A 22,608-nucleotide genomic window follows, 5' to 3' on the forward strand; every position below is an offset into this window, starting at 1 on the left:
ACCGAGCCTGGAAAGAGAGATATTCACATTGTGAAAACACCGATGCCCTTCTCTCACAATGAGCAAAAATCTAAAAATCAGCCATTTAGCAACTCACCTCTTTGATTTTTAATCACATATAGAATACACTTAATCGGAAAATTGCATGAAAATGTGATATTTATTCTAGGGTCTTTTCACCTAGATCATAAAATACATAATTAACTACCTGCTCCTAATGTGGTTTAACCTTAAAAATAGTTTTGGTTAAATTTGCTGAGATTCTTTAGAGTTTTGAGGTAAGATGTCTCTCACCCTACCAGTATAATGGAGCTACATTGAATTTTGTCTGATACATTCAAAACATCAAATAATGGCACATGAAAGTGTCTCTGGGGGGAAATATATTTTGGATCTCGTTAAGACCAGTGATGGAAGAAGCTGTCAGATCCTTTACCTTAGGAAAAGTCGCAATAACACTCTGTACAAACACTCCATTACAAGTAAAACTTCATCATATGAAACTGTAATTAACTAAAAGTATTATCAGCAAAATTGACCGAACATCATCTTTGATGGAGGCAGCATTTCAATCTTTATGACCATATTGTTCTCTCTCGCCCTTTAACCCAAACCATATGAATCTAAATCCTTCTGCTGCTCGTCCAGCTGCCTCAGAATAACTCGGATGAGACGGAGCGTTTCACATCATCTCATTACAGTTGGCTTTGGAATTACAGTTTGTTTGTGGTCCCAGTAAAACTGTTCCCTGCCCCCCTCGACTATCTCAATTAGTTGGTAAATGAAAACAAACCTGAGGTGGAACCTTCTTGATATTACAAAAATTATTACAAATCCACTCAGACTTAATTTACTAGAGTAGAAAACTACCACTGTATGTACAAGCTGCTGCATTGATCATGCCAAAACAGAGTTCTGCAAAATAAAATGCGGTGTGTTTTTTTTTTTTTTCCTACAGTGACCTCTGCTGCTGCTGCGTCACCTGGACCTTCTCTTTTAATGTTGAGAAGAAATGAATGAATGTAGGAGTCAACCAAATGTTTTCACTTCGAGCTAGTCCTGATTGGGCAAACCTCCTTCTACACCAAAGTCAACTTTATTTATATAGCCAAGTATCACAAATCACAATTTGCTTCAAGGGGCGCTGCAATCTGTTCAGTATTAGTAATAGTAACTGTTAGAAAAGAAGATAAAGTCAGTGCACTGTGAGCCATGACATTTAACCCTCAATAAATTCTAGCACTAAAGCTGTATTGCTGGGCAGATGAAAACTGTTATTCTTATTGGTTATGTGTTCCTCCACATTTGTCTAGTTTACTTTGCAAAAGTAAATCACAGCCTCTTGTGGCAGATTTTCAACTATTTAGCATTTGAGATCATAACAACAGAGAAACACTGTGGAAAAGGAAAACAACTAGTGTTAATCTACAAAGGCTAAAATAATGGCTTTCCTTTAATATGATGTAAAGTTATGCTACATATGGCTCATTTGTCTGAGCAACATGCTATAAACGAAAAAAAAAAAAACCTAAGTATCACCTTATTCCATAAAGACTCCTTCAGAGGGCACATAACAACAAACGTGAGAAAATAAAGCAGATGACTGAATTTAAATTAATGACAAACACCACTGATAAACCTGTCAGCTGAGCCAGCCACTGCATAATGTTAGTGAAACCACTTGTGATGCTGAGCTAATTTTACACAAACTCACAGAACGCAGTTTACTGTCATATCCCCTTTAACTACAGTGGACACTTAATTGCACAACAGCTTATTATTAAATGTACTGAAAATTTGATTAGTCAGGTATAAAAGTTTAAAGAAAAGAGCGAAGCAGTAACTGTTTTGTGTATTTGCAAAGCATAAAAATAAAGGCAGATTGCCAATAAACATAAACCGCAATATTCAATAATAAAACATTCATGCAAACTGAAACCCACATAGCTCAAAAGTGCCCAAGCACAAATCGAGGTTCAGTAGTACAATCCTTCATGAACAAGTTCATTAAATGTCTTAATGTCAGCTTTAAAGACTAAGTAATAGGTTGTGTACTTTGTTGTTGATGAGACATTTTTAATGACTCCACAAACTGGTCTCATGCATCATATCTATAAAATTAATGAAGAGCTTGCATTGCATTTTTTACACACTGCATTGCATACGTTGCATTGTAAAGCTACGTCATTCAGTTAGCCGCCTGCCAAATCATTCTCCAGCTTCTTCTGATGCTTAAAAAAATCTAAATTTGAAGCAGTAGTGTAGCACAAATCCACTGCAGCACATACATGTAGAAAAGCATCTGAGATTTAAGGGTTGACATCTCCTTATCTAACGTGGCATTCAGTGTGATCTATAAAACAAGTGTGAAATTATTTGCCAACAGATTGTAATCTTGTTTTCTACAATGAAAAGGAGACACTGGGGCTTGATATGTCAATGGAGAACAAGAATGAAATCATTAACTAAATTGGCAACAGAATCCAATCTTTGCTACATCAGATGTGGTAAATGAAAATGTGAGGGTGTGTTGATATCTCAACAAAGAACATTTGTTATCACAGATGAAAATCAATTCCTACCAAAATAGAAATCACTGTAGAGGCAATGTGCATAAAGACCCCAGAGGTGCAGCAGGTTTGCAAGTGGGAGGGGTGTAAAAAAGCACGATTTAAGACCTTAGAAATGTTCAGAAACATAGTAATTGAGAGCCAACATTAAATTCCGCAGCCTTTTGTCATCTATGTCCTGTAAAAGATAATAACTTGAGCAGGTAGTGTATCTGATATAAAAATGCAAAAAAATGGCGGGGGAGGAATGTGAATTACAGAATTGATATGGGTGACACAGGGAGGTTCGTGGGAAGCACTGACCTCGCGGATTAAACATCGGAGAAAATTACAAAAAAACATTTATCAGCGACATTCATTTGTAAATCTCATTTTAATCTCTATGTGGCTATTGCCACATAATGCACATCCAGTTAAATACAAATTGCTTTGCCTGATGAGATTCTGTAAGATGTGATAAACCTTGAGGCACACAATAACGTAGGAGCACAATTTGTGGACACATCATTTTTGATATTACTCTAAGGTTAAGTCCTCAAGTCGATCTCAAGAATGATGTTCAGCTGGTAAACTGCGCCATAAATTCTGGATGTGTGCCGCTCTCCAAGCAAGGTTTTACTCATTCAAGGTCTACACAGGGGGTTTTGATACCAGAGCACTGCACAGGTACGTGTATACAGTAGTATGCTTTTTTTTTTTAACCTTTTAGCTGTTCTAGTTTACAAGGCAACGGGGTAGTCAATCTCTAGCAGATACCTTTTTAATCTCTTTCTTTCTGTCCTTGTGTGTGCATGTGTTTGATTTATGTGGCTCAGCAGGCCATCGGGACACAATGCCGGCCTCTCAATACTCTGTCTGTCTGATGTTGCAAGGCGTGAGATCACGCCGGCCACCTTATCTCAAGTACAAGAAAACATCCAACCACACAGAGTGATAGAAAAATACATTTAAAAGATATGAATACCTAGAAAACGAGAGGAGTTGGGATAATGAGTGGAGTTGGTTGAAGTAGTGGTGGCGAAGGACAGAAGGGAGAACTACACCAGATGCTAGTGGCTTTGAGCTGAATGCTCGCAATGTAAATGCTAACTAGAATATTTAGTAGGTCTGATGTTTACCATTATCACCATTGCATTTCAGTATGTTAGCATGCTATAATTTGCTATTTAGCACTAAAGAGTGGAAATATATTAATGTTGACCAGATGATGGCGTAGACAAAAAGTAAAGGGAACATGAAAATGATTACAATGCATCCTGAGGGGAACATTAACATGTGCACCACATTTCCTGGAATCCATCCAAGAGTGGTTGAAATATTTAACTAAAAAATGCACCGAACCCAACCCTGTGGTGGTGCTAGAGGAAAGGGGCATCATGAACAGCTGCACAAAATTTCATGACAATCAAATGAGTTATTGCTGAGATATTCAGTCCGAGCAAAAGTGGCGGACCCGTGGACCCCTAGACCTCCCTGCTAGCATGGCTAAGAAAAATAAATAAATGAGAAGCACTGACCAGTCTTTGTTTGACAACATATGCCAGAGCTTGAACAGGAAAGTCAATGTAAGGCCAAATTGACATCACAAAAGCATCCCTTTTCAGAGTCAAAAATCAATGTCGACATGATTTTCAAATTTGTTCTTTATTGAAAAAAAGATAAGCAGTTAAGCTGCGGGAGCTAATGAAGAACCAAATAAATAATAAAGAACATCAAAATGAAGAAAAAATAGAGAAAAAAGGTGTCTTTGGAGACCATAAGAGGAGGAGAACATCAGAAATGCTCCTTAGCCATCAGACCTCTGAGTGGGCGTTTGATTGACTGAGCTGAGCCAGTGTGCAAAAAGGACAGACAATGCAAACAAACATGATGTTAACTGTAGCTCACAAGCCAAGGAGAGACAGTGTTTTCTTAGTGATGGCATTGAAGAATGAGGCCAACACAATTTAGCATCCAAATGCTTACACTTTAAACTGCTTCTTTTTTTTTTTACTCTGGATTTGTTGCAGTAACATGTTTCAAACAAGTTGTGACAGGAGCAACAAAAGACTGAGAAAGTTGTGGAACACTCCAAAAACACCTGTTTGGAACATTCCACAGGTAAACAGGTTGATTGGTAACAGGTGATAGTATCATGTATGGATGTGAAAGGAGCATCCTGGAAAGGCTCAGTGGTTCAAAAGCAAGGATGGAGCGAGGTTCACCACTTTGTGAACACATGATTGTACAAAGGATGTTACTACATGGGCTCAGGAACACTTTGTAAAGCTGTTGTCACTAAACACACTAAAATGATTGCATGCTGTTTTTATTTATGCTTTACTCACAAAAACAAAGCTATTTAATAAATTCTGTAAACTACTTGGACTCACTACTTATTCAAATCCACATTTGTCTGAACACGGGTGTGCAGATGATCACTTTTTCTGTCAATCTGTGTCACGGTCAGCAGATTACAGAACAGTGAAGATCTCTTCTTTGTGCAAACGAAACGTTTCAAATGAAATTATGTGTTTGGTTATATGCAAAAGATTTCCATCTTCACAGAGTAACAACGGCGCTCTCGCTGAACAACCCACACAATTTAATTCCAGTTGGACTTTAAATTCAGTAGACAGAAAAAAAAATAGGACTTTAAAGTTTGTTGCAAAAAAGAGAACGAAAGAAATGAAGCCTTCTAAAGTCCTGTGGTGTGAACACGATGAGTCAAATGGATCACAGAGTTCGCAAATTAACTTGATTCATTCAAGCGATCAGTGTCTTTTCATCCCTAAACTGAGGTTAGTTGAACTTTATGCAGTCACTCATGCAACATATTTCACTACGGTACACATGCACTGAGTGTTTGAGGTTATTCTGTTGCCGTGAAGAGAGGAAGACGAGTTTGATCAGCGTTCCCTGGTTGGACCTTCAGGGGTTAGTTGTTCTACTGTTGCCCTCCTTGTTTATGCTGCATTACACTGTTCACACTCTCCTCAGCTGTACGTACAGAAGCACAGCTCTCTGCAATGAGGTGTCCAGGCTCCCGCTGGTGGAACATATGTGTCTGATTCTCCGTCTGTCTCTCTGTCTGTCACTTCCCAGCCCTCATTCTCTGTCTGTCTGTTTCTCTGGGTGCCACATTATGTCACTGTCACCGACTGGTCATGTCGATACATGCAGGTTGGGGTCTGGTCCAAGTGTCCGCCGAGGGGAGGGTGACATCTGGTGAGCGAAGTGAACTGAGGCTTCAGGAAACTGGTTCCATCTGAGTTTTTCTAACCAGGACACACACAGAGAAAGCTATCTCTTTTGGGATATGAGCATATGTGATACAGCTGTGACTTAGAATGAGTAATGAGGACGGCAGTTCCAGCAATCTTCGTGAAGGCCAGAGTCTGAATTTGCATCATAACCTGAAATTTGATGCACTGGATTTGATTCAAACCTTTATGTTGTTGTTTAATTTCTAGTTCTGGAGGTAAATAAAGGTTTTAAAAAGGAAAGTTATTGTTTGGTTTTGGCTGTTACAAAAATTCCTCATAATTTAGAGAGTCTGGAGAAGTGTTTTATATTATGGTGACAAGTAGAGCTGCATTTTGAATTTGATGTGATCACCACTTGCCCACTCCCAGCGTCTGAATTTAAACAGTAGGCATTGCAGATCTAAACTCAACTGCCTATGTATTAATCACCACAGATTTATTCAGAAGACAGTTTTTGTGGATAGTTGAGGCAAAATCTTTCTTACAAGGTCATTGGTTAATTCCATGAGAAAAAAGAGACAGGATGCCAACTGCAGTTTCTACACCTTTCCATCCACCCCACCCCTTCCTTCAGAAGTTTTGAGTTGGCAACGCAGCGTCAAACTACGTCTGTCACTGATTCCACGACAGAACAGTAATTACATGCAGGAACACTAAAGGTCACTTGACAGGAAAACAACCAATGTTGTCATTTAACTGATGAGGAACGTCTCACATGGCAAGACCTTCTAACATTTTCGAGCACATTAAAAGATATCAGCATTTAAGAGCAGTCAAAACTTCAATTTAAAATATCTCTAATTACATTCTGACTGGTAAGAATGAACCCTTGGGTCTAGAGAGAATATAATTATATATACTATATATATATATATATATATATATATCTACAATTCATTTTTCTCTTAAATGTACTCTATATATCTCCACTTAAACTATGACTATCCGAAACACAAATTCAAGATATCCTTAATGAAGTTCTGACAAGTCGAACATCAAGAACAGCCAACTGAATGAAATGTTCTGCTGTCCCTTTCTTAAAACAGAGGGAAAAAAAATCTGGTAATCTATTTCTAAATAGCTGTAGATCTAAATTGTTTTCTCTCCTGTGTTTATGACTTAAAAACAAGCGAAAACAAAGGTTTTGCCAGCATAATCTTTCTAATTACTTTCAATTTGTTTCCATCCATGAAAAAGGTGAATTTTTCTGTGTTTGTTGTTGTAATTCTAATTTCGGCCACAAGAGGCCGGACTGCGCCACACCTGGTAGAAGTTTGCCTTCAGGCCTTTCTGGCAGAAAGGCTTCAGGAAGTCAGATAACATTGTTTAAAGAATGACAAAGTTAGCCCGTCCTCACCAGAAAAACAGCCGTACTGTATAGGTCATCTGTGCAAGTAGGTTAGTACGAACCGTATCACGTTTATTATTAGGTGGCGTCCTCTACTGGCTGTCGTAATAATGACGTGAGCAAAAGAGGAAGTTGGGTGGCGTAGTATAAAGAGCAAGAATCTGCACATAGAGGAAGGTGGGGTTGAAGGACGGCCTTTCCTGTCCTGGTGAAACTAAAGTCAACCCTGACTTATTTTAATTTTGAAAAATATTACATTATTCTAACTTAGAAAAATTATCCTGGTGAAAGGATTTTTCACGTGGCAAAACTTTTTTCAAGCTGTTTCACAGATGAAAAACCTCTGAAATATCATCCTGACAAAACGTTTTTTCACCTTAAGACATAAAAACAGCAGAAAAAAGAACAATTTAGATCAGACTTAGAAAATGGATCACCAGAATTTTCCTCTCACTTGCCTCTCAGGGCTTCCATCCAGATCAATCATCCGCAAAGGAATTTTGCTCCACCCCAGCTCCTCTTTCCCGAACAAACACATAGCGAGCCTTGTCAGACCGCAGTGATGAGTAATGAACATTTATTTCTGCAAGGCTACTCGCATATTAGTAAGTTCCTCTCTGACAGCTACAGCCCTTCTATATATAATTCCCTTGTTCGGAATCTGTAATAACATCAAAGTTATGAAGTGCTAACATGCATGTCAAGGTCCTCCACCACATGCTGACAGTTAAGCTCTACATGAGAAAGTATAATGAAATTTGCCGATGTGAGATGATTTTCTAATGTTGCTATATGCCCACACAGCCTCAAGTTCAGTTTGCTCTGCACTCCTTCCTTAGCCCTGACCTAGACTCCCTCCCCTGCAACCTCCTTTGGGCCAATTTGGACCAAGTTAAAGGAGGGAAAGTCTACCCTCGCCGCCTCCACACGCACCAGTCCTTCCCTCTTGCCATCAATCTCCCCATCCCCCCTGCTTCTCAGTTGCTTGGGCTAATTAACTAAAAACCAAGCAGAGATTTTATATAATTCAACAGCGAGAACTGCCATGTCTTGATCCAGAAACACCCAGAGAGAAACACGGTGACTGGAGCCAGAAACCGACAGGAGAGGAAGAAGGAAAAATAAAAACGCAAATCTCATCCCCACCAGCACAAGCTAGCACAAGGAGCTAGAAGCTGAAACTATGAAATTCTCCTCACATATTTTATGTCTTCCAGGGCTACATTTTAATCAGACACACTGGCAAAGCAGTGGGGCAATGAAGTGAAAGATAGAGGCTCGATTGTGAATGTTTTGACAGGCAGGTGGCAGGTGAGAGGGGTGTAAGATGAAAGACAGAGAAATAGACTGAGCGAAGTGCGAGGGATCTGTGACCAAATGGTTCTGCGGAGTGCTCGCTCCACTGAAATCTCCTCCTGACCAATCTCCATTAAGCTCCAGTCCAGGAAACAATATATAAAGAAAGTTTTGCCGTGGGAAAACAGTCAACAGGGGAACAAATCCAAAAAAAAAAAAATAACAGCTTGTGCAAGCATATTGGCCTGCTTTCATCTCAATAATGCATCCCATGTAGCTCCTGAGATCCTGAAGGGACAAACACGAATGCAAACAACAGTCCTTTATTACATGTCTTCATAAAAAACAAAATCACATCCCAGACGTTCTTGTGTTTCAAGCGGATTTCCGCAGAATCTCGTATTTATTAAGATAGTGTGATTGCGGGGGGTTCAGTGCACACGGAGGCTTACCAAAGGGGTCACCATTCCAGCAGGGTTACCAATGTCTATTTTTTCCCTCTCGCCCTGCCTCAGTTCTCCAATAAATTCAATGCATGTCTGAATTAATGCATTACAAGCCATGGTGGAGATATTAAAAAATGATAAAAACTAATCCCTCCTCCACAGTCCCATCTGTGGCAGGGTCTTCACACTGAGCTGACCCTGAGCGTTCTCTGCTGTCTGCACCATGAGTTATGATATTTGGTATCGCTCGGATTACACTTTAATAATTCATTACATGCACAAAATCCTATTCTATATATCTCCTCCAGGTGTGTCACTATTAATCATAAGACGTTGTGAAAACCCAAGGCTGTCTAATACCATCTTAACTACCTGCGCTACACTCATATACAAATATTGCGTGGATGTGTGGAAAAAAAGATCAACTCAAGTGCATCTATGGCGTATGTATGGATGCACACCCCCAGCAAACTCATACACAGCTTGTCGTTTTCTAAAGATTCTTCAACAACTCGGCGCTCTGTGTGAGCCCGTGCTCAGTTCACATGCTTGTCTCTCGCATCAGTAAACACACGTGAACACATCAGAATACACACTGCTATATCAAATGGTGAAAGTATGAAGCACAGCATGTGTGTTCTCCCAGGGGGGAGCTGAGACGAGGCAACACACTGACCACGGGCAGCGGCGTTATGCCATAACCGGTGGCCCCCGTCGAGAGCTGAGCCACTCATCATGCATGTATGAAACAAACACAGTGCCCATCATCAGGAGCCAAGCTTCCATTCTGATGTGAGTTATTTCCAAAGCTCGACTCTGCTCCTCGCAGCCAGGAAAGAGAGAGAGAGACAGAGACGGAGAGAGAGATTACCACACTGCTCACATCACAGAGATGACAGGGGACCTCTCAAAGTGGAGCAACACCAATGGAGCAATCCAAAGTAGGGCTGACCACTTCACACCCAGTCTCCCTCTGCTGCTTTATTTATTAAGTCATGCAAAAGAGGACAACAACAAAACCCCAGCGGAGGTTAAGGCAAACCGATAGTTGAATACATTAGCAAAAGAATAAACAAAAACACTGCCTCTCAAAAAGCATCAGGATTTTGATTGGCAATAATTTACAACTTTACATTTTTAAAATATTGTCAATTTGTTACTCAAGTTTCAGCACAACACCAAGACAATACTTAAACATCATAAAAATGCTTTTCTGCAAAACCCTGTTTTCTCAAACATTAAATTTTGTCTAACAAGACTGAAGATTCAGCAACCATGACAGTGACTCTGTGATGCTTTATTTACACTGGTGCTTTTAGATAAATGCTATAATCAGCACACAAACGTGCCAATGTTTAGCAGGTACCATGTTTACCACCTTAGTCCAGCGTGACAGTATGCTAACATTTAACACTAAACGCAAAGTACAGCTGAGGCTGGTGGGACTGTCTTTAGTTGTGCAGGTGTAGTGCTGCAAACTATTTTGACCTGATAATAGTGCTAGATGAAAAAGTCATATCATCAAAATTATTACTGTTGAATTCATTATTATTATTAATTCATGTTGAGCAAGACATGAATATCTGAACCAACCTCACGGCGGAGCTAGAAGAAAAGACAGTGGATCACTTAAGTCACCTGGGGTCATCCTCTGGGGTCATGAATGTGTGAAGTGGTGGACTAACCGGCTGACACTGCCATCCACAGAGCAGCTATGGCTAAAAACAAGTAGCCATACAAGAACCACCTGATCAAACAATTTGTAAACCAGATTACAAATCTGAACAGACATTCAATGATAACTGAATCGAGACTAAAAAAGTACTGCGGTTCGATACTCGGCCCTACTGCCTCAAAAGTAACTCCTGCACAAAACATCAAGAAGCTAAAATATTTAAAGCAATCTACTCAAAAATTTTTGTCTCACTCTGGGTTAAAGTCAAGATTTGAAAAGTGAGATGATGGATGACGTTGAGGCGCTCCCCGCTGCCCTTCTCCTCTGTTCAGGACGTGGTGCAGTGATGGATGTCTGCCCTCTTAGCAGACAGCGCTACAGGGCCATGACACACACAGCTGTAGCGTCCTTTTATCGGCTTCAGCTAAGTGTTCATTTTCTCCCTTCTGCCATTGTGCCCGCATTACCTCAATGGTAATTGCTGTGTAAGCGTTTTGTGTGTCACACCTTATTCATGACACATGAACAATCGGGCACTTTTGCACCTTGGATTCCTTAATTTTACCTCTTGGCTGCATGCGTGTGTTTATGCCTGCGTGCTTGGGGATAATTCATTTTATCATAGCTCCATTCTACTTGTGCCTGTCTGTGTCACATATCTCTGCAGCAAAAAGATTACGAGTAATATTTTCAAATTGATTCCTTTTCAGGCGTTATCGTCTGCTCAGACGTTCCCTTTTTTTGCCCCCCACAACTCCTCTCAGGGAGCAATTTTCCATAGTCGCTCCATAAGGCTTGGTGAGTCATACGCAGTACTATTGTAATAATGGCAGCGCATCCATTGAGGTAGGCGGGCATGCATTAAAATGCTGTGTGAGTGTTCTACAGTGTGGGTAGAGCTCGGCTCAAGACAGATCAGGTGTGGTTATCTTGACCTGGACCTCCATATGTGCTTTGCCCTCATCCTCCTTCCCTTCACCTGGGTACAGAGGAGAGACGGAGGATACAGAGAAGACACAGAGTCTTGAAGGATAAAAGGAAAAATGATAGAAAATCATAACAATACAAAACCTAGAACAATGACAAAAAAAGAGTTTCACAGACTTAGACTTCATGTTTGCTCTCTATCAACCCAGTCCACCAAAAATCTCCATAATCACCACATCCTCCATCACCACGCAAGCTGGCCGTTACATAGGGAGCTGTGTTGGAGGCTGGACGCTGGATCAGGCCGTGAGATGAAACACCCTCTTGGGGTTGAGGCAACAGCTGTGCACAGGCCTTCTTCTCCAGATTATCCTGGCACTGAAACCCGGGTCGCATGGTCTGACGTGGAGCTCAGCGTTCTGCTTCTTTCTCTGTCTGGCTGTGTTTTCGCTGTAGTGCGAGAGCTCATTTTTCCACAACAGGGCAGGGGTATTTTGCGCTGTGTAGTTTGTAGACTGTTTGAAACACTGCTCCCTTTACTGCCTTTGCTGCGACTCAGCTTGAAGGAATTAAAGGATTTTTTCATGACCTCGAACTCACATTGCATTCCAGACCTCTCCTACAATGCAGTTAGTCGTTCCTCGAACTGTTACGCTGAGGAGACGGCTTTCTTGTGCACTGCTGGTTCATAATGGTGCGTGTTGCCATTATGCAGATAACACAGCAGTTATGTGAATCATGCATCACATTGGTTTAATTCTGATGGACTGACCTCATACTGTACTGTACATGCATTTTAGCACATCATCTCAGCAGCTGCCTCAGCCCAGTTCTTTCATTCAGTGGCACAGACAATATTCACTATTTTGTTATGTTTTCCATGAATTTGACAATTTACTTTAATGAGTGTTTATTATTGTTGAATTCAGGCGCCAAGGTTTAAAGTGGAGTACATCATCATAAATTCTTCATTGGCTGTGTGTGTAAGCAGTGGTGGTACGTAATTATGTATATTTAATCAAGTGCTGAACTCAAGTATTATTTTGATGTAATTGCACTTTACAATACTGTACATGCTGCTTAATACTTGTGGTCTGCTACGTTTCACAGGCAAATACTGTATGTTTTACTCCACTATATCTATTTGACAGCTGTAGTTACTAGCTACCTTACAGATTAAGTTGTTACATACAGTAAACAACCAAACAGTACATAAAGGAGTTTTATACAGAGTATGTGGTGCTACTACTTTTACTACAGTGAAGGATCTAAATACTTCTTCCACTGTCTTTTAGTCAAGAGAAGGGTTTAAAGGTGGGGTTGGGGTTAGACTAAGTGCCACTTTAGGGAGCCCAGCACATGATTTGGGGCCGCACAGGAAAACCTGTAAACTTGTTGCGCTATTTCTGATTGCTCTCATAATGTCGGTTACGTTTCCTTGAGCACCAAACTCTGCAGTAACCAACTAGTAATTTAACTGTAGGCTATTGAAAGTGAAAGTATTGAAATGGACCATGGATGATAAACAAGTAACGCATGTTCATGTCACATTTGGAGGCCGCCACTGGCCCGTGGGCTGCCTTTGAGAGACTATGACTGAAAGAAAACATTAATAACCCCAGCGAGGGCCTGATTTTTTTAAACATAAGGTTAGGACTCACTCCCCAAACAAATTTGTCACAGTCCCCAAGTGCTACACATTGATCTTGAAAAATATAAATTTGCCATCAAGATATTCTGATTAGGCTTTATATACCTGGAATGGCTTTTAAAGTAACTACACAACCGTGCAAACACAGTCTATGCAGCCACTTAAATGGTCCAGTTTCCAGCATGATTTCAGTTTCTTATCATTTGTGACATTTCACTGCTGTCAAGTAAAATGTGACATGCTTTATATGCTGGCACCATGATCATAGAAGGTTTTTCATTGGTACTCTCATTTGGTTCCACTGACTTCAAAATGACACAGAAAACACATTTATTGACTATCAATATAGCCAGTAAAGGTAGTAAATCACTGAACATGGAAACATATTTTGTTGTGTCTGAATGCTGCCTTCATGCTATAAACTGTTACTATATGAAAGACATTCTGTTTACCATTTTATATTAACATGAGCTTTCTGGAACACCATGAGAGCCCAGAAGAGACAGGAGGGGACGTTTTTATTCAAGTTGTTTGCTTCTGCTTCTCTGATTTCCATATTTTCTTTCCAACATAAAAGCTTCCACCAATCGCCAACGTTATTTGCAGTTATGTGAAAGCCCACCATCTGGCATTCACAACCAAGTCAATCCAAACCAAAGCAAGACTCTTCTGACAGCTGGAGGCTAGTTTGTAAAATTAAACAGAAAAATTTACTTTATTTTTGCACAAAATCCCCTCGTTTCTTACTGTGAGTACCTTGTCCTATTTAAGAAAAAAAACATTTATTTCAAAATAACTATGAAAAATAGCTAAGACCCAGGATAAATGGAGAGCAAATACCTCAAAAGACTGAGTGACAGACTGCAGGAGATTAGCAATAACATCAATCATTCCACTGTACAATTGCATAACAGGAGACGGTACCACCAGGGTGAGTGAAGGGTCCCAGTCGATCATTTAACTGTGGTGAGTTTACCAGAACCCACATGTTTGTACACAGGACTCAATTAAAGACCTGTGCCACCGTCTGCTCAAGGATTTGCAGAATCAAAGTGGAATTAACATCACTTCATCAACATTTATTGGTCTTACGGTGTAGATATTAATTATGTGACAGGGCCTGCGTGTCATGTTTATCGGTATTATTAGCCATGCCAGCAGCGTGGTACTAAAGATAGATCGTTCTATGGGACAGATTGCTGTGAAATTTTGTACAGACATTCATGTTGCCCAGTGGTTGAATCGCAATGGCTTCGGTGAGCGTCTGACTTTTCCTGCAGCGCCACCAACTGGTTGAAATTCTAACTTGTCAGATACTTTTGTCACAAGCTGTAAAGCTAATTAACGTTTTATATAGTTAGCTAAAATTCTATCTACCAGGTATAGATCAGTACATATGCTGCATGTTTAATCAAGAGATGTTATTTGTGTTTATCTAATGCAAAGCAAAAACACAACACATGAAGGATGACTTTGCATCTAATTTTATCCAGATTTCAGCAGTTGAAATGTTGCCATCTGTTTTTTTTTTAATTATTATTTCTGTCATTTGACACCAAAAAGCATCAACACACCTTATTAAGCAGATTGATCCAGTATAAAGACATTTTTTCCCATGGTGGTGCTACAAAAACCCACTGATTTTTAAAATTAAATAAAAAGCCAATGGAGGGGTACACTGTTTCATATTTAACTCAGAAAACATTATCAATCGCATTTGTTCGCTTTGTGACACAGGAAGCTAGTCGCCTTATTGCTGTTTTTAAGCTGTCATCGTTTCTATCATTTCTGTAGAACAATGATTGTAAATGGCCTAAACGATCTCAGATGAACAGAAAAAGCTCCCATGTGCCATATCATAGCCAGTGTAATATCATAATCTGAGCTGATCGTAACAACACTGATTTAATGTGTGAAAGAGCACTTCTCTCTTTTAAAAACAAGACAAAAAGGGGATTAGGTACATCTGCAATGTTTGAGAAAACCGTGATTGAAATTCTAGATTCATTCTCTCACAATGAAATGAATAACATCAAAAATCGAGCACAGGCAGACTTATATTTGATGCGTCAGTGGGCCCAGATTGGGACAAAGTTCTAATTTGAGGCTTGATTTTAAGACGTTTAAGGACACAACCCTTAAATTAGTTCCACCGTCTGTTGCATGTGTGACAGTGAAAGCACCACTGCCCCCTCTTTCCAGCTGTTTCCTGTCTGCCTGAAGAAGTGTGACGTGCCTCAGCACTTAAACCTGAGACACATCTGCTCTGCTCCAGACTGGCTGAGGAGCTGGATGTAGATGCTGAAATGTGAACACACTTTGGACTTCACTAAATTAAATAATGTGTCTTACATTTACTTTCAAGTGGCTCCACTAATTTGTCACATGTGTGTTTTGTGCTTTTTGATTTCTGACAGCACTTTCAGATATATTTGAATGAAATGTACTTCAGACATAAACATGAACGTGATCCGATGTTCCTAATTCACTCTCCTCCTTCTCCCAGCAACAACCGATGAGGTTAGCAGCAATGCGGCTCCATGCAAGGGCCAGAATGACAGGAGGGGTAGGCTCTAGATGATATGAGGCCAGAATACATTTTACTGAGCTTACATGTTGTTTCCTGCACTGAAAATGACAGAAAACACAAAACCCTTGAAATTAATTCAGTCTGAGAACTGCTGCATTACACAGGTTGAATGCAAATTCTCATGCTGTGGGGACAGTACAAGGCCACAAAAACACACACAAAAACAACACAAAAATAAGACTTATATACTAAAATGTGTAAGTACTAGATACTGTATTTGCCTATATAAAAGAAACCATACTAGAGCTCATTTTCTGTGGCAATCTGTGGTGGAATGCAACAAAGTACATTTGCTTCAGTACTGATCTTAAGTAAAAATCTGAGGTACTTGTACTGTACTTTTGCATTTCCATTTCATACTGCTTTATGCTTGTACACCTTCTCCTTCTACTACACTTCTGTTCCAAATATTTTATTGTGAAGATTTGGATCCTCATCATACATGGCATCCAGAAGAACATGCTTCTTCTTCTTTTTTTCTTTTCTTTTCTTTTTCTTTTTTTTTTTTTTTTTTTTGCAATTTTAGACTTCCAGGCAGGAGATTAAGGGGCTCCAAATCTTCTTAAAGTTTGTTATTTAAAGTTTGAGAGTTTGTTTTGAAGAATGAATCTAATTCTCTCTAAATGCAGAGTTTCTGTCAGCTCAGTTAGCCAGAGTTTGACAACAGTAGGCATTTCTTTCTTCTTCCAAAACAGAAGAATGAGCTCTACTCCGCCATGTTTCTGAGGGAAATGTTCCACTTTTGAATACACAACATTACAGTTTCAGATTTTCATGCAAAATATATGATATAAAATACAACACAGTGTTATAGATTTGCCCACCCAGCAACGTATAAAATGGTTAAAATTAGCTTTTCCTCAACCAGCTACGACATTAAAATGCCACTTACGCATGAATGAATCAGTAATAATAATCCAGTAATCTGATATAGAATAGAAAAACACCCACAGGGGTAATTCTTCTGCATCTTTTGATATTTTATGTACATCTTTTTATTGTACATTTTTAATATTTAATAGTTTTAATGCAGGAGTTTAACTTGCAATAGAGTACTTTGATAGTGGCATTGCCACTTTTACTGAAGGATCTAAATTTTCCCATCAGTGGGGAGGATTCATTCTGTAGTCTCGACTGAGGTTAATTAAAAAAAATAGTGATGAATCGCATTTACTATGCATGAACGGTAGCTGAATCTCTGAGCCAGGATCATCTTTAACATTCACGTATCAAGCATGAGAAGTCCAACAGGAAGAGAACCAAACCCTTGAAACCGGCCTGTTCAGCAGTGAGAGCAGCAGCAGCAGCAGCAGCTCTGTTCACGCTCCTGAAAATGTTCTGGGTTTCTCTTCCTTTGTGCTTCAAAAATAACACCATCGTCTTATCAATAATTTTGGACATAAAGCTCCCTTTCTCGGAACTTCAGGTGTAGTTGAGCTGTCAGTCAAATGGAGGGTGCACATGTTTGTAATTGAGTTTTGGCTCCACAGGACTCATTTTTGTGCCTGCTTTTTGCCTCCATTATCATAACTGGATCTGGATGGAACAGCATCTAGAAATTGCAGAATAGTAGAAGGAGTATGATGCAGTTATTATTACCCAAATTTGTCTTTATTTAAAAAAAATGTTTTAATTAAATTACCATTAAATTACAAAAAAATGCAATTAAGTTTGATGCATGTGCAAAGCAGGACCCACACGTCTGTAATGATGTTTTATTTTACATTAGTCTAAAATATATGACATCTTCACACAGTTAAATTAAATCCCCCTCTCCTTAGGGCTAATACAAAGCCTGAGGTGGAACTATTCACTGCACCAAGCAAGTGATAACTCATTTTAAAAGTAATGGCTTGTCAAAAATGGGGCATAGGGCTGTTGAAAGGGGAGAAAACAAATTAAATAAAAATGGATCGTTGCTTAACCTTAAGCAAATCATGTTAGAATCCATTAAAACACTGCATGAATCTGAGCCCTTTTTTTTTTTAGGTTAGAGAATGCTGTGATCTCTGCGAATAATTTCAGAGGCAATAGATATAGCAGTAATGTGATTGCTTCTGTCATCACGATTCAACAGATTACATATCTAATCGGTTTGTGAACAGAGAATATCATTTGCAGAGATTACAGATCCAGTGGTGACTCCTGCTTGTTGAAACTGGGCCGTTTGACAGTTTAGATGATCCACAGACGGCCAGATGGATGGACAAAAAGACAGTGAGTGGGAGGGAAACCACCAACCACCTGGTTTAATCCGTGGTGGAAAAAACATCCGATCCTGTTGTTCTGATGGCTCGGACCCCCCCCCTCCCCTCAAAAATGGTGCGAATAAGTGCATAACATGTGGGCACGAACAAGAGGCATGGAGACACACTCAGTTGTATTTCCCATACACATTTTACTGGGAGAGAGGCAGCACTGAAATGCAAAGCAATGCAGAATATATGAGACATGATTGCAAAGGAAGTAGGACTATATATAATGAAATTAAAGTGACTCAGTTGCTGTAATATCCCTGGGGTATATAGCTAGTTGTTTTATGAGGGGAGATAAGAGGATTTTGTCAGGTTGAGATGCCGGCTAATGCTATTGTTCCTACTGGGAGCATAAAACAGCAAAGAAGCTTTTCACACATCTTTTCTTCTTTTGTAGTGCTGTTACTGTAGATATCGTTTCAAAGCACAAGGTGGGAAAAAAATTGTAACATTGCAGCGTTGGACATCATATGCAATTCATGTATTCTTGTTTTTTGCACAAATGTGAGAACCCACCCACAATATGTTCCCATCCGAGCACGTGAAAAAGCAAATTCATTTTTCAAAACACGTTTCTGAAAATAATCTCTGAAATCAGCTGTACGTTTTTAATGCAGTGAGGAAATATAAGTGATGAAAGTGTTTGAAGACACGCGAGGATTCTTGTTCTTTCTCACTTTGTCTGTCTCCTCCTCTTCCCTCAATTAGACATGTGCTTCAACAGGCCTCTAAGTTACTGCAAATGGCCAATAAACGGCGGGTTTTGTTCATAGAGAACATGAAATTAAGTTAGAGATGGTTAATTATCTTTTCTTCCTTCCCCAGCGCTGACTTCCCCACTTCTCATTCCTCCTGTTTACTGAATATTTCACCTGCCTAAACTTCTTCGCTGCCTCTTTTACCTCCTCGCTTATTAATCCCTCAAGCTAATAGTTCTCCCAAGGATATAGCTTGTCACATTATGTCAGCCAGATCACTGTGTCATCTACACCGCATCGTTGTTGAAAGCAAACAAGACTCTTATCCTCTGTTATGCCTCACGAAAAAAAAGAAAAACGATCCAACACAATTTCAAATGGCACATTACTGAAAAGCGTGGCTGATATAATCTAATACAGAGTTGATCCTAATACTTGAACCCGAGTTGCACTCTCATGCGGAAGAGGCAGAGCAGCTCCACTTTGGAGGAGGAATGATTTGCATTCAATCTTCAAAAGAAGCCTAGGTGTTATTACCTGTCACAATGCAACCTAACCCCAATCTGCCAGCAGCCAACAGGGTGTATTTAAAAACTCACAAACATGCTAAACTACCCCCCAAGTCTCCATTTTTTTTGTGTTTGGAGAGAATGCCGGCTACTGTGGGCCACCAAGCAAATCTGTTAGCAGTGAACGTTCCCAACACAGTCTGTCACTTGAATCAAGCGATGTTCCTCTGCTAATAAGACTCGTTTCAGACTTCCACAGCTGCTTTTTAAACTTTTGTAAGTGTTTTCAAACCTCGGCAAGATTTAACAGTGTCAGGATTTTTTTTTCTACAACTGTATTTGAAGATACAGTAAGTGGTTTTTAATGAAAACCAGCGGGGTTGAAATGATCCATAATAGAAGAGGAGGTGAAAGCGGGGGAGAGGAACAAAAATGAAAGAGTCAGAGGTGAGGAAGAGGGAGGAGAGGAGGATCATGGTGAAAGGTCATGTTTTTATTCTCTTTCATTTCTTGCAGAGGCCAAACACATACTGAGTACAGATGGCGTATATCTGCCGGGACAGACAGCCTTCCATTGTATGCTGTTGCATTGTACTCTGTTATGTGTAGATGTCTGTATACAATAACTACATTATCACTGTCAGTGCAAAGCAATCAGGAAAACTCTCTCATATAATGCGCAAACAGCCAAAATATGAGCGTGCGCGCACATACGCGCATGCACGCACGCATTTAACCGCACATAATCAGCAGCTGCAGCAGCATCAGAGCCAAACTAGGCGTACAAACTCTTTGCCATAGCGATGCTGAGATAATAACAGCAGCCACGGGCGTGTTTAACTTCTGAAGAAAAATTAGAGGAAGTTGCTGGGAGCGCAAATAGATGAATAGATAAGGGGTCTGCTTAACTGGGAGTAAAGGGGAAACGCTCAGACAGCAGAAATCTGCGCGTTTGGAGATGGGGCAAGTCGCACACCCGCTTATTCAAACTAACAGAGCAACACAGGGCGAAATATGCGCCTAGCGCGGTTTGTTTGCAGTCTTAACAGCTGTTGTGAGGATATAACAACTTTAAAACAAGTTCCAGCGAACAAAGATTTTACAGAGAGCCCGCGAACACCTCACGGCACAATCGAAAGAAAGTATTCAATTTCCAGGTCCCGCTACCTCTGATTTCGATAAAAATCTTTACGTGACCCGAAAAAAACGTTATAACACGTATATATATTTTTTCAGATGAGTGATTTCTAGAAAACTGACCATTTAAAAAGAGGAGGCAGGTGTTTTTCTTTCCAAACCCACACATCCCTGTCGCTGGATATGAAACGGTTTTTTTTTTTCTTATTATTTTTAAATGAAGTTATTTTTGCCTCTCTGGATGATAATAAACTCACCTTCCGTAGGATCCACTGGCAGAGGAGAACTATGGTCCAACCGAGAACCTGCATGTCACCTTCCTTGTCGCGGACCACCCCGAAAAACTACACGTCTCCCCGGCTGAACATATAAAGACACACCGCGGAATCCAAGCAATTCCAAAGAGCAGGCGACAATTGAAAAGTATTAGGGAAGCAGAAAAACACGCGTAAAGTTGTGTGTTTGCTCAGTCAGTGTCACGGCGGCGTCTGCAGGGAAACTTTGAGCGGGGGCTTCAGTTTCTGTGGTCCGCCTCATGTGGCACATCCATGCTGTCTGCCGCCGCTCATGCTGGACGTGTGCTGGAAGTTTGCGCGGAGACGAAGTCAGACTGAAGGCTGGAGGCGAAGAGGGGATTTCAGCGAAGATCATCAGCGCTTCTTGTGTTTTGGGACACTGACTGGTTGATTTACAGAGATGAGATCTCTCTCTCTCTCCCTCCCTCCCTCCGTTTCTCTCTCTGTCCACGCGCGTCACGGCGCACAGCAGCTCTCCTCTATTGGCAACCACACTGACCACAAACTGCATGTACAATATTTTGTCCTGTCACTGATTAGCTGGTGAGGTGACTGGACTCTCCGAAGTAATTCATCACAGAAGATGTCAAGAATTATGTTACAGGCTCCTTAAAATTCTTTGGTTGTCTTAAAATATGACTTTTAGATGGTAACTTTCATTGATTCAGTGTTTCATACTACGAGTATTAACTATTGGTGGATCAAATGAAACATTTTTATCAATTATTTCCATAAACTACCATTTTAAAGTCATTTTTCAAGCAACACAGAAACATGTCGTGGTTAAAGCTTCACAAATGAAAGGATCTGCTGCTTTTCTTTGTCTTGTATGGCAGTAAATTGAATAGATTTGTTTTTTTTCTGATGGCTGGACAAAACAAGCACTTCAGCACATTTCTCAGTCATGAAAATAATGGTTGTTAGTTGCAGCCCAATTTTTGTTCCACCTCTCGATGACATTTCACCAGGAATTCTGCTTCATTCTGTATAATTTGTATGATATTGGCTTTATTATTCAGAATATTAACAGCAAATAAATCAACTTGAGCAGACCTGTGGCTTTATAACTTACACTCACCGTTCACTCTATCTGCATTCATACATTACACAAGGAAAACATGCAGACAGATGTACAGACAGACAGATCTTTACACTGACTTCAGTAATGTGTGAGTGTGCCTCACTTTATTTGTGGCAACTTAAACTCCAGCAAATGGAAAACAATCATAATCTTAGACAAACATTTAAGTGAGCGTGTGTGATGGAGGCCAGCAGCACAAGCTGGCCGGACTATAAATTGCCAGAAAAACAATTTTGAAATATTAATGTTGCATGGATATATTGGGGCAGCGTGGCCCCACATTTCTCCCTGATGGCCAGTCCCAGCTGCTGCCTGCCTGATTGTGGACCTTTAAAACGAACTGATCTGGGTTGCCCAGTTTCTGCTTGTGTATCTCATGAGTTTGTCTGTGTGGAGATCAGCGTGCCTGCCTGCTGAATTCTTCAGGTGTCTGTCTGTGTACCGTTACGTAACGTCGTCAATCAGTCATACATATCTGACTGAGTGACTGGTGGATGTCTCTTCTGGATAAGCATAATGTCTGTCTCGACTTTCTGTCTGCATATGATGAAGTACGTCCCTTTTGGAACTGTCTGTCTGAATGACTGACTGACCAGCTAACTGTGTATTAGCTTTTCCCAATGCCTCTTTGTCTACCTGTCTGTCTTACTGTTTTTTCATCTCTTTCTATGTCTGTGTCTTTTCTAAATATTTATGGCATGTATACAATATTCAGCAAACAAAATTTACCTACTTTTCACTATCTCTCTCCCTCTCAAGAGAATACTATTTGGTCCTAAATCAAACACAGACATTGCAGCACTTCCTTCTTCAAAAATCGGACACTGTGGCTCACCTGTGGCATTTCCTCATACTTCTTGTCTTGCGCTGACAAAACCAGTTTC

At 40.1% G+C, this 22,608-nt stretch overlaps 1 protein-coding gene across 1 annotated transcript in view; it reads right to left on the reverse strand.

Moving 5' to 3' along the window:
- Positions 1-20,920, reverse strand: part of LOC121621635 (neurexophilin-2) — a 41,839-nt gene extending 20,919 nt beyond the window's left edge. Inside the window, exon 1 of the mRNA XM_041958166.1 lies at positions 20,605-20,920. Within this exon, the coding sequence (XP_041814100.1) occupies positions 20,605-20,658 (54 nt within the window). The 5' untranslated portion in view covers positions 20,659-20,920. The remainder of the gene's footprint in view (positions 1-20,604) is intronic.
- Positions 20,921-22,608: the final 1,688 nt, after the last annotated feature.

Source organism: Chelmon rostratus, chromosome 2 (assembly GCF_017976325.1).
Source record: "Chelmon rostratus isolate fCheRos1 chromosome 2, fCheRos1.pri, whole genome shotgun sequence".
NCBI classification, from domain to species: Eukaryota; Metazoa; Chordata; class Actinopteri; order Chaetodontiformes; family Chaetodontidae; genus Chelmon; species Chelmon rostratus.